Raw genomic sequence first — 12,732 nt, 5'->3', positions numbered from 1 at the left:
ATTGCAGTTCATTTTTTATTTCATTCCAGTAGTTTTTATTTCAAAATGTCCTTTTCCCCAAAATCTGCTTTTATTTCACAACACCGATTTTCCCAATAACCATTTAATTTTTAATCACTTAGTCTTTGTCTCTCAAGACAAATATACATCTTGACTGACGAAGCAGTATCATATTACCAAGATGTAATGAATGTCACTGACAATTCACTGTTCACTTCTGCTCACTATGCAGCCTTTACATTCATGACTAACTATGTTATATGAGTGTGTGTGTGCTGGCTGTCTTTACACCTTTAAACACAAATCCACTGGTACTCCTTACATAAGGGTATCTATCTATGATTAAATAAAACTGATAAATGAATGCATCCATATAATTATTACATAGCGTGAAAACTAGAATTTTTGTCGAATTTTGTGTTTTTGTTTTGATGATAAAACTATGTAAAGATGGCTGAAAAGACCTTTAAGTGACAGTCATACATTAAGTATTGCTTCCATTTCTGAACCTTAATTCTTCACATTCACATCATTTAGATAATACGGTTGTTCACCTGAAGCTGTGCTAACAATTGCACAAGTAGCATCTTGTAATAAATTGAGAAACAGCAGATTACCAACATTTTTTTAACCAAAAATAAAAGGCAGATATCATGTTTTTCTATTAGAGGAAAGCAGCAGTTAAATGCCACAAAATTAGTGTCAATTTCTGGAAACTTGTTTTGATATTCTTTCAACTGTAATCCAGTTCATGTTTTTTTTTTACATTCCTTGAAATTTATGATTCATGTTTGTCAACCTTTTCTTACAAACTTTTGACCATATTTCAGGTTATGGTTTTTTACATTCTTTTTTTGAATTTACAGTAAATGTTTAGCAACTCATGCTGCCAGATTTTTGACCGTATTTTTACTTGTTTTTTTTAAACAGTGTATGAGAGTCCTAAATACTTCCCTTTTGAAAAGAACAACAGCACAACTTGATTAAAACATTACCAGACACTTTGAGAGGATAAAAAAAAAAAAATCTGGAATGATGTCAAGTCTAAATTCTAAAACCAGCCAGTGTGAAGTGTGATTAAAACACACAGTGGACATGGCACATACTGAGACATTTTGACTTCCCACAAATACTACCTGCATATTGTGTTGTATCTATATATGAGTATGTACATCTCAAACATCCGTTTTACATTCTTGATGTTTCACCTTTTGTAAACCTGAAGGGTCAGGAGTTTTTACTGTTTTGCTCCGTTCCTCCTCAGTCATTTTACAGATGTTTTACCATCGGCAACAAGCTAACAAACTTCCATATGACTTGTTTCCCACAATAATTATGTCTGCTTTAAAATAATCAACAAAGACTGAACAAACTGTCAAAGACTGAACAGTTGTGAATGCTGACATTGAATCATATTTGCAGAGTAGTCAATTATCAATGAAATTGTACATTGCAGTTGCAGTTAAATTCCAGTAGTAAAAAAAGAAGAAAAATCTAGTTAATAATATTATAATTATTGTTCACAGCCTGATAAATAGAGTCCTGGATGAAGCTGTAAGAGTCAATGTGAGTACTGAAACTATAATAGAAACATACAGCCAGAGTCAAACATGACAGATTTAGTTTCAGAAATCATGAATTTATTATGATGATACCATATATGACTGACAGAGCACATCACCTTCAATTTTCTTAACCGCTTCATACATACCAAGTTAAACTGCTGGTATTCAGTGATTCAGCAGAGGTCAGCAAGGTTTCTGTGTGTTCAGCACCCTTTTGGGTTTAGTTTTTATACATATAATGTCCAGTTACCCAATCATCTGTAGTGTCAAGTTATACACATTTCCAAAGTCAATCGAAAACAAGGACAAAAACAAAAACATGTTCCCGAAGCAGATCGATAAGCGATCAATGTTTTACAGGGGTAAAAGGATACAGAAGTGACATAAACAGTCAAAAATAACAGTGAAGTGGCTGCTGAATCACATGCATACCACTCACACAAGTCTGCAAGGACTCTGATGCTGCTCGTGTTGCTGCATCAGAGTTTGTATGGAGCCCAGTGACTTATCTACTGTGAGCAAGCAGTGCAGAAAAGACAGCAAGTCACCTAAATGTATATCAAACTCGTAATAAGTTATTCTTCTTTTCTATTTAGAGTTGGACTCAGCAAATGACTTACAGCTGACATTTTTATGGTTTAAACTCTTAAATCCACACAGCTGCCACAGAATGAGGAAGCATTTGCCACTTTGCCTCGTCAAAGTATGAGTCATGATTAGGAATAATTTGTTTTTATTTATCCATCAATAAAAGTAATAATATCACGAAGCAACATTCCTCACTACTTTCACTCTGATGAGGTAAAGAAGTCAATGTTTCCTTTTTTTTTTTTAGAGGTAGTGTACAGTTTGGAGAGTACAAACCTTAAAATGTGAGCTAAAAGTTGTTTAGTACTGACACATGTGCATACAGGGAATAACTATGACAGTTTTGTATGTTTTAGGTGAGAATTTATGTGTCAAAGTGATGTTTTTACACTCTTTTGATCACAGTGTCAGTCAGTGGAGCTCCATACAGATGTAGTTACACCAGCACTAAGCCAGCAGCAGACACCGAGGTTACTGCTCATACATGACGCAGAAGAAATCATAACCGCTTCAAAAAGGTGTGACATCTGGAACTGACAGACGTTCCGTTCGAAGCACGTCTGACATTTCGCTTGGTGATAAAAAAATACTGTCTCGCTCTGTCTAGTACTACCAGACGTCCACACTGTTCAAAGTCACAGCGAACACGAGGAGATAGGAAAGTTAATCAGCTCCAGGGTGTATACGGAATGTCCTCGAGGAGAAACTCGCCTTCCACAACGAGAGTAAAGAGAGCTGATGACTTCTTATGTGATGTCCTTCTGTCTGGGTGGCCGGTGAATGTTTCTGATCACACACTTCACCATCCACTCGATGCCTTCGTTCACTCCATCCCTGCATCACAACGAGTGTTAAGTAAGTGAGTTAATAGCATTTAATAACAAGGCCGATTCAATTAATCATTTTAGCGATAAAATGTCAGAAAACAGTGAAAATGTCCACTATAATTTAGTGTCCACTATAATTGCAAATAATTTAGAGCTCATGGTGACGTCTTCAGGTGTTTTATGTGATCAACAGTCCAAAATCTAAAGATATACAGTTTACTGTCATGTATGTTATGAAAAGCTTCAAATCCTCACATCCAGCAAATCTTTAGTGTATTTGCTTGAAAAAAAAAAAAAAAGACAAAACAGCTGCTGATTAATTAATTCTGTGGATCAACTATTCAATTAATTGACTAATGGTTGCAGCTCTACTTCTGTATTGGCCAGCGAGGCATCAATACGTTTAGTGACATCATTCGGACTGATATCAAGTTGTGATGTCATGTTTTTGGGAAAGAGTCTTTTTTTTTTGTTTACATTATGACAAATCTGCAACACAGAGATTCATGCTGCATTTGCTTCTCAACACTTGTGGTTCACAAACAGGCTGAGTGTAAAAAATGTAAAAACTGGTATCAGCAGTCCAGTATTGGTGGGACTATATTACTCACAGGGGATACTGGATTGATTTGATTATATGTGACACACAGACCAGTTAACCAGTGCACACAGCAGCAGTCTTACCCTGTGAGGGCAGTACAAGGCTGGACTAAACAATCTCTCTTTCCAATCTTCGGGGCACAGTCGCTGAAGGCTGTTTTAATGTCTGGCACTGACAAACAGTCCTGAGAAAAGAACAGACACAAAATATGACTGAAGACTGCGACAGCGAGGCAAAACTGACAAAACCACAAGGGCATGCTAATCAATACCTCTGATATAGTTTCATTTTTGATCAATTAGCTGATGTGTGGATGAAAGATAAAAACATAGAGGTTGAATTGGAACATGGTCATAGTAATGATGGTACAGTACCGGTACATCCTGTTTGTTGGCCAGCACCAGGAGTGGAACACCTTCTAACGCCTCACTGCTGATCATTTTCTCTGGAGATGAGAGTTAAATGATTACAGGGCTGCTGCACAATGTAATACCTTTCCACAGCTGAATCAATATACATTATGGCTAGACAATATGTCTGAAATCAGTATCATGGTAGTAATAAGGAATATTTTTCCAATATTAATCTCCATAACAAATGTATGCCACATATAAATGACTCATTAAATGAGTTATTAGTGCTTTACATTAGATAAGATCCTTCATATGATTAAAACAAACCCTCGCTTTGTTAGCTTTTCTTACAATTTGCTTTGAATCATTACACTGGAAAACTGAATTTTGTTAAACAATACAACATGATATTATCATGATATGGTTCCACTGAAATTCAGTCAGTAATAATAATACTGAATCACTGGCCAGTTTAATGCCTATTTGTACAGACAAGGCTGTGTGACTGAACACAGACGTCCTAATGAGCTGAGAGTCTGTCTCAATACTCACACTTGTGGTTTTGAGCATTTAAATGCACATTCACGCACCGCCAGGTAGGCAAGTGTGTCCCTCGACTGAAATATACCAACACACACTACATTTTACCCACACAGATGCACACTGGATTCACACTTCTCCTCTTACTGCCTCAAAGTGGTATTCAGAGCCATATCCCACAGTTCACCAGGGTATATTGCACAACACCTGTCCAGTTGTTGGCAGTAGTGCGCCTATAGGACCAGCAATAATCTACACACAAGAGGAAGCTACTCTGGATGGTATTACCTGGCCTCCAGCACCACTGTAAGGCATCTGGGAGTTATTTTTGATCAGGATGTCCTTTAACTCCCACATAAAACACATTTCAAGGTCTGTCTTTTTACATCTACATAACATCGCAAAAATCAGGCACATCCTGTCTCAAAAAGATGCAGATAAACTTGTCCACACATCTGTTACTTCTAGGCTGGATTATTGTACTTCATTATGATCAGGCTGCCCCAACAAGTCTCTAAAGACTCTCCAGCTGGTCCAGGATGCAGCTGCACATGCACTGACAAAAACAAGTACAAGGTGAAGAGGTGTGATATGTAGCACAACAAGCTAGTGAAGCTCTGTAAACGGAACCACATTTCCACACATACACAGCAGTGTCTTACTGGGAGTCTCACTCCTGAGGGTTACTATCTTTTCGCTGTTCTTACTATTTGGAGCTGTTTCTAAACAAGTTATGGTAACCATTTCTCTTTAGGAACGAAGGAACATGTCCCAGTGAATGATGTGTCAATAGTTTTTGGACAACAACAGAGGATGAGTACATTGTTGGTTGGGCTCTGCACATGAAATTTGTTGACAAGAAAAAAAAAAGCAGAAAATCAAACCTTATCCTTTAACAGGTGACAGCATAACAGTGTGACAGTTACTTGAATACCTGCAAATACAAGTGCGAGTATTGAGACAGACTAAGCTTTAACCAGCGCACAGTACTTTTTAACCCTGTTAGTGCAGAGTTAATATATTCTAACCTTCAAAATCATTCATTATACTAGTTTTAAACATACAGGACCAGTGGTAGTCTGTTCCTACGTCAGTGTTTCCCCTGTATGCTTTCAACAGCAGCACAGCTCCGCTGCTAAATAATAAACACCACCACCGAAATTTCACATTGTACACAAGCAGGAAGCTCCAGGTCTAAAAACTGTACATAATAATCACGAGGAATGCAAACCACACTTCTTCTCTGCTTCAAGCAGCTGACTGCAGCTGAGCGTGGTGAGCGAATGAGATCTTATACCCTATCTTACGCCTGGTGCAAAGCGACGCCAAGCGCAGCGCAAGTGTCTTTGTTATTTGAAGACTGACGTAGTTGTCATTTTGCGAAGGCATCAGTGCGCCCATGGGTGTGTTGGTCTAAAAGTAAGGTGTGGTCAGGCGCATTGCTATCTTGAGGCAGCAGAGAGCGACTGCGCTATTGACCAACAAAAACCTGGTCTAAAGTCAATGGCGCAGTGTTTCATTGTTATTTTAAGGGCCCATTATCAAGACAGTAATATGCACCTACACAGACGGCTGCACAACACACGTACACTCTGCTTGTTACACACACACACAGATGCACAGCAGCACACAAACATGCAAAAGGTAACAAATAAAAGGATTACAATGTGAACAATTATTATTGTGTATATTAACATATTTTAAAAAATACATGTCATAATGCTTAGTCATAATATTTATCAGAATGAACTAATCGCAGTAATGACGGATTCAATTGTTTAATTATTTGACCAAATCGTGGCAAAACACGTAGGTATTTAAACAGGCGGACGACAACGGATCAGACACAGATCAACTTTCCTGCTGCATTAATACATGATGACATGAGGAAATAAATGAGGTGAAAACAGTGATTCAACTAAAGAAGGAAATTAATCTGCACAGCTTCAAGCTGCTGCCAGCAACAGGATCAGAACCTTGGAAAGTTGATCAAGTCCTGATAACTGTGTTAATGATTCTTTACATGATTAAAATTAATGATTTAAGTTTTGAACAATATTTAACAAATATTCTTTAACATTTTTGAGATTACAGTGATCAGGTTTCCAAACGTTCAGCAATTAAAACCCTGCTGATTTGACCTGTTACTCCATGACTGAACTAAACGATTTTAAACCAAAGCTGTCATTAAAAAATAAACCTTTTCAAAAACCAAATGAAGATAAATTTGCAACAAATGAATCAACAAGATCTTAAACTGGTGGTCTGTGGCCACGGGAGGGTCCAGGAGCAGCAGTGTGCTCGTTATGGATCGTGCACAAGCAGATCTGTTTCCTCTGCAGAGAAGCGCTCCTTCTTACTACTTGGCAAATGCGCCGTCATAATAGCAATCCACTAAGGTGCAAGTGCACCTGGCTCTTAAAGGGAATGGGAGTTGACACTCTGATTGGTTTATTGCATGTAACAACCCAAAACACACCCATGATTAATTAGGAGACTATGGACAACCCCTTTGAACCATGCGCCTGGCACAGCGACCATTTTTCCACCGTTAAAATAGCAAAAGTGGATTTGGACACACTCTAAATGCAATTGCACCATGCGCTTCAGTCCATGCGCTTTAGATCATTAAAATAGGGCCCTTGGTGTCATTGCTGCAGCCTCTCCTCTATGTCCTCTCCTCTGCTCCCTGTGTTGGTGTTTGACTGAGGGCGGGGCTCAGTTCCTCCACACACACACACACACACACACACACACACACACACACACACACACACACACACACACACACACACACACACACACACACACACAATAAGTACTTTATCAAACCACCTGTTCAACAACCATAAATATGTAGAAAAGTGATATTTCCACCTGCTTTGCCCACAGTCTCCATCCACCGCTGGCATGTTTTACACAACCACAGTTTGCTAGTTAGGCTAATAGTGAAGTGTCATGAACAAGCTAAAACAAAAGCTGTCTGTATGTAGCCTAACTGTTTAGCTTAGTTTGTAATGTATATTCTTGTAAACTTAGCTGCTGGCTGAGACACACCAGCTCCTCCTCTCTACCAGCGGTACCTGCAGCAGTGAATCTCATCAGCAGCAGAGGACAGGAGGAAGGATACTGACTGATGTCTGTGTTCTTCATTCATTCTATACTTCACTCACTATTTTCATGTCAGAAATATGATTTATTTTACTGGCATGTTAGATTTATTTCCAGTGAGATATTATTGAGTTTATATAGGGACTTTGCTTGCTTGTGAACATTACTGTTGCTGCTCTGGCAACATTATTTAGTTCTATTTAAAATATAAATCAATTCTAATCCTGTTCTGAATTAGGATTACTTCAGGACATAGTGTTAACTTCATCAGTCAGCATATTTGTTTCACTTTTCTTCTTGCTAATGTCTGAGTGTACTGTGAGAAACTATTTTAAGGCCCAAAATGATGTGAAAAAACATAGTTTTTAGTCAAATAACATAAAATTTTCTTCCCCAAACCCCCCAACTGTGTTGAAGCATTTCAGTCTTTGACATTTATTATAACTATAGCTACATGAGCCTCCAGAGTCCTTCTAGTGTCAAAAGCTCCTGTAAAAGATCACACACATGGCTTGAGGAATATGAATAAACATATCTGGAACAATTCTAAAGTACTTTTAAGTTATTTCACTGCTGGTGTGCACAAATATGGGTCCTGGCAACATGGGCTCTGCGTGCGAACTACAGCACTGCTGCTGAAAAAAATTCTAGAAGAAACACTGTAAGTGGTGCAGCAGGCAGTAAATTAATTATTGATAATGTTCCGCTTGCACACAATGTCTGGTGACCTTGCAATTTAAAGAGTCCGCTCCTCTCTGTCCAGTGCAGAAATACCTTAAAGTGCCACAGACGGTTGCTAGATGCTCCAACTGACTCTCATTGAAAAAGCATCAACTTCTCTCTGGAAATAATAAGTCAATCATTTTTTTCAACTACAGTCTCAATTGCTAAATTCGGGCCCTCTAGGAAGGGTGCTCGTTGTCATTTTGGAAATTATTGCTCCATTAATAAGATTTGAAGACTGATAGTAGCTTTGATGTCTGTCGTGTGGGTGTTGATTGACAGGTGGCTCACCTGCTGCTCTCTCCAGCTCCAAGACTCGCATTGAGTCGGACTACTGTCACAATATTTCACTAAGTTTAATGTTACTTGATTAGAAAACCTGTTAGCACAATTTAGCTAAAGTAGCTAGCGTTAGCTCAAGAGCAGTGCTCAGTGTTCCCAGTAAGCTAGCGTTAGCTTGGGTCCGAGGTAGCGTGAAAACCAACACCCCACACTCCTCATTTGGAAGCTCCTGGCTCCAAACGGAAAAGATGGCGCCGACCATAAGCTGCAACTCTCCGCTTCAAACTGGCTTCAATGAAACCAACGGGTGACATCACACCTCGCTACGTCCATCTTTATACAGACTATGGTTGATATGTGTTGCTTAATGGCTATTGTGGGGTTGTTTCAAACAAGAACACGCACATTACAGCGCACAGAGTGACTCACCAAAGGCCTCTTTTGATTCTGACAGACGCTCTTCATCAGTTGAATCTATCACGTAGATGACTCCATGGGACTCAGCATAGTACTAAAAATAAACATAAAGAATACAAACAGGACATCAGAGCAGACTTCTGCATTGAAGGAACCGGCAACATCACAGCTGACTGACTGCATCATCAAAAGGGCCCCGACACAGTATTGCACCAGTTTGTTCACATGAAAAGTGACAGAAATAGTTTGTGTAACAAATGAAAAAAATAGAGTGGAGACAAGTTCAAACCCTGCTTACTTTCTTACCTGCAGACACAAGCAATCACTGAGTGACTGTGAAGTGTCATCAGTTGCACAATGTTACAGAAATGGGCATCAAAAAAAGACATAATATTTTGAGAATTAAGTCACTGTACTTTGAGAAAAATGTTGGGTTGAGGAACCAAATGAGGTATATCATGACTGGATGGAGTATGAGACTATGTACAGTGCGTGTTTCTTACAGTCCACTATTTTTACTGGCTGGTTAAGAATCTCCCTCAGGCTATTGTTGGTTTATTCTTTAACTCACTTTGTCCCACAGAGACTGGAGCTCATCCTGACCTCCCAGATCCCAGAACATGAGACGAGCTTTGCCCACATCAATTGTACCAACTGTGAAGGAAAGTGACACATGCATAAGAAACATTACAGAGCAGCGGGAAGAATCAAACACCTACTGTAAAATATAAGACAAGCAGCATCGGTCATCACAGAATGTAGAGGTGTTGGCTGAGCCTGAGCTTGCAGCAATATTTGTCCTTGTACCAGTAACCAACAGCTGCAGCTTTCCAGCAGAGCACTTCATAATGATGAGGTCTAAAAATTAACAATGCATGAGAAGGACATAAGCTGCACTACCCTGTTCCTCTTCAAGTGAGTTATTGACTGCTTCTGATGTCTATGTGACCTCACCCCTCTTTAGCAGGGTAAAGACACTTCTCACACCCTGGTCAGATTGGAGACTGTATTTTTATGAGAATACATCTGTAAAAATGCAGTAACATCATTACTATTTTCACCGGAAATGATTTATGTAGCAAATAACAATTAATCACTGCAGCACAGCAAACAATAAAATTAAATTAAATTAAAAAAGCCTTCCAAATTTGACTGTCTTTGGATTTTGTTGGTGTAACAGAAAGGTGATGCACACAGGGAAGTCATAGTTTGGAGTAAGAAGCTCACTACTCTTCATGACACACGACTGAAGACAGACTGGGACACCACTTACTGTTCAGGCCAACTGTAGTTGTGATTTTTGACAAATTCATTCCCTTATAGTTCTTGCTGAACTTTGTTTTGGTTTGTTCCAGAAAGGTCTGTAGAGAGAGACAACAGTAAGATTAGTGGATAAGTCAAACTAGACACAATTAATAATGATAATAATAACAACAAGAACAATAATAATAGTAGGCATATTGTGAAGTGAACCCATACAGTAGCCAACTAGCTACGGAGAAAATTGACACTGTTTCACTTAGAAGCACATTTACTCAACTAGTATACAAGGTAATAAAAGGTAATAAAACATACTTCATTGTTGTATCTTTAACTATCATGAATAAAGCAGTTAGGTTAGTTAAAGTATAGCTCCAGTTGGAAAATCTATAACTTTAAAACACTGTTTTTATACTGTATGCAACTCCATCAACAACTGAATACTCTGTCAGGCTTCAGAATCTGTTTTGGATATGTCAGTACATTTTACTTGGGAGTGTTAACTGCAGGAGGCATTTTAAAGTATTGTGGAAGCATCTTCTATTAAAACAGTTACTCATAGACAACTTTAATTTGGAAACAACTACAAGGCAGGGTATTATTGATGATGTACTGTTCAGCTAGGATAAAACAAAAGGTCTTAGTGGTAAATTATATAGAGTCCTCCAAAACTCAAACAATATAAAGAATTTACTTGAGACAAGTTGGGTTGGGAATCAGTGGGGGGGGGGGGGGGGGGGAATATGATTTTTTTCTGTGTATGCTTGTGTACATGTAAATGTATATGAATGTGAGTTAACATACGTGGGACTAGGTACATATGTTCACATGTATGCATTTTTTCCTTCTCCTTGTGAAAACTGGGAGAATAAAAGAAAAGTTGGGTTAAATGGAACATGGATTTGGGCAGAACAAATATTGGTGAAAATGAATAATGAATAAATGCTTGAATGTGTCTTGTGAAGTTCCTGTTAATGAAGCTTTACATCTCATGCAATACAAACTGATGACAAGAATTGACTATACTAGAGGAAAGATTCACAAATTTAATAAGGTTTCAGGTGTGTGCATCAAGTGCAAAATGAAATTGGAGGCTCTCTTTTGAACCTCAGAAGGTTCAAAATATATGGCTTGATTTGGAGCAACGGTTAACTACATTATTGATTAAGTGTCATTTATTTATCTCCTCCATTACGTATCCTACATGACTGTAGTTTAGGCCACATAAGATATCTGTTGGGCTAGATAATAATTTTGTTAAAATTTTGGAACTCAAACCTGGCTTCAACAATTTAAGACCGGAGGTCGACAGTGGGACGCTTTTGTAAGTTTGGTAGAAGTAGCTACTGAATATCCCCTTTTGAACATTATCATTATTAACAGTTATTGTATTCCATGCTCTGTATTGGTAGTACATGTGTGCCACATTGGACAGTGGCCCTTAATCCATGCTAAGTTAATATGAGATAGCATTTCCTGATGATGGCTGATAGGTTATTTAACAACAGTTTGGCTTGCTCTCCACTCTAACTTACTTACTGTGGACAAAGCTACACACTTTCTCCTTAAACACAGTCAACAACGAATTCACCTTGTTGTAATAAATTGAAATTATAACTGAACGTACCGTTTTCCCAGCGTTATCCAGTCCCAGGATCAACACGCAGTATTCGTCCTTTTGGAACATGTACTTATATAATCCAGATAATAAAGTATACATCTTTGAGAAAAAATTGTAAACAACCCAAGTACTTGCTAACTACTCTGGCAAATATTAGCTTGGTGACTTAGCTTAGCTTACATGAGAGGCCAAACACAGCGACACACGCCACTGTGGCTTCATTGTAATCAAAATAAACAAACACGTCTATATATACGAGTGACTAACAAGCGTAGTTACATAAAATAAGTCTGTAAGAGTCGTCGTTTGTTGCTATTTTCCTTCTCTGAACCTCTACACAGTAGTGACGCTACGTGTAATCTAACCAGGAAGTGGGACGGTAGGGATTGTGGGAAATGAAGTAAATCGTGTCTCGTTAGACGTTTCTGTTAATAAGCTGTATGTTCTCATAAAACGTCATTTCCCAGTGCATCGCCTTCTTCTTCCTCCCCTTCTTTTGGGTTTATTGGCAGTCGGCAACCAGCCTATAGGCACATTATCCCCCCCTGCTGGACTGGACTATGGAACAGTAGAAAACTAAAGACAAACACTAAAACAACACAAAGAAAAGAGGAAAAACCTTAAATACTATTTACTATACCGGTGTCTTTTAGGTATCTAATCAAAACATTCAACACTTTCCATGAGACTCTTCCTGACAGATTTAAAATCAAGTTTCGCTTCCTTTAGTGATGCTATTAGGGCCCTTTGTAATCATTGCCCATTGTAACTGTTACAGTCAAGTAGCACATGTTTAACTCTTTCTGGTTGATTATATTGAGTGGACAGTCTAGTTGAGCGCTTG

At 38.4% G+C, this 12,732-nt stretch overlaps 1 protein-coding gene across 1 annotated transcript; it reads right to left on the bottom strand.

Moving 5' to 3' along the window:
* Positions 1 to 1,618: 1,618 nt before the first annotated feature.
* Positions 1,619 to 12,291, bottom strand: arfrp1 (ADP-ribosylation factor related protein 1). Its single transcript, XM_042407522.1, has 7 exons — positions 11,895 to 12,291; positions 10,281 to 10,368; positions 9,579 to 9,661; positions 9,020 to 9,101; positions 3,956 to 4,026; positions 3,665 to 3,765; positions 1,619 to 2,987 (listed from the first exon to the last, which is right to left on the bottom strand). Exons 1-7 carry the CDS (start codon positions 11,985 to 11,987, stop codon positions 2,900 to 2,902), a joined length of 606 nt encoding a protein of 201 aa, XP_042263456.1. The 5' UTR covers positions 11,988 to 12,291; the 3' UTR covers positions 1,619 to 2,899.
* Between the last annotated feature and the right edge of the window lie 441 nt (positions 12,292 to 12,732).

The sequence above is a fragment of the Thunnus maccoyii genome, chromosome 3 (genome assembly GCF_910596095.1).
Source record: "Thunnus maccoyii chromosome 3, fThuMac1.1, whole genome shotgun sequence".
NCBI classification, from domain to species: domain Eukaryota; kingdom Metazoa; phylum Chordata; class Actinopteri; order Scombriformes; family Scombridae; genus Thunnus; species Thunnus maccoyii.
The sequence above is the reverse complement of the archived record's forward strand: the minus strand, read 5'-3'. Positions and strand labels throughout refer to the sequence as shown.

What these genes read in the sequence shown, in the direction of transcription:
- arfrp1 (XM_042407522.1), bottom strand. Translation starts at nt 11,987, where the DNA reads ATGTATACTTTATTATCTGGATTATATAAGTACATGTTCCAAAAGGAC. An exon ending in TCCAGTCTCTGTGGGACAAA is followed by an intron (nt 9,102 to 9,578) that starts GTGAGTTAAAGA and finishes GTTTATTTTTAG; the next exon opens with TACTATGCTGAGTCCCATGG. An exon ending in CCAACAAACAGGATGTACCG is followed by an intron (nt 3,766 to 3,955) that starts GTACTGTACCAT and finishes TTCTTTTCTCAG; the next exon opens with GACTGTTTGTCAGTGCCAGA.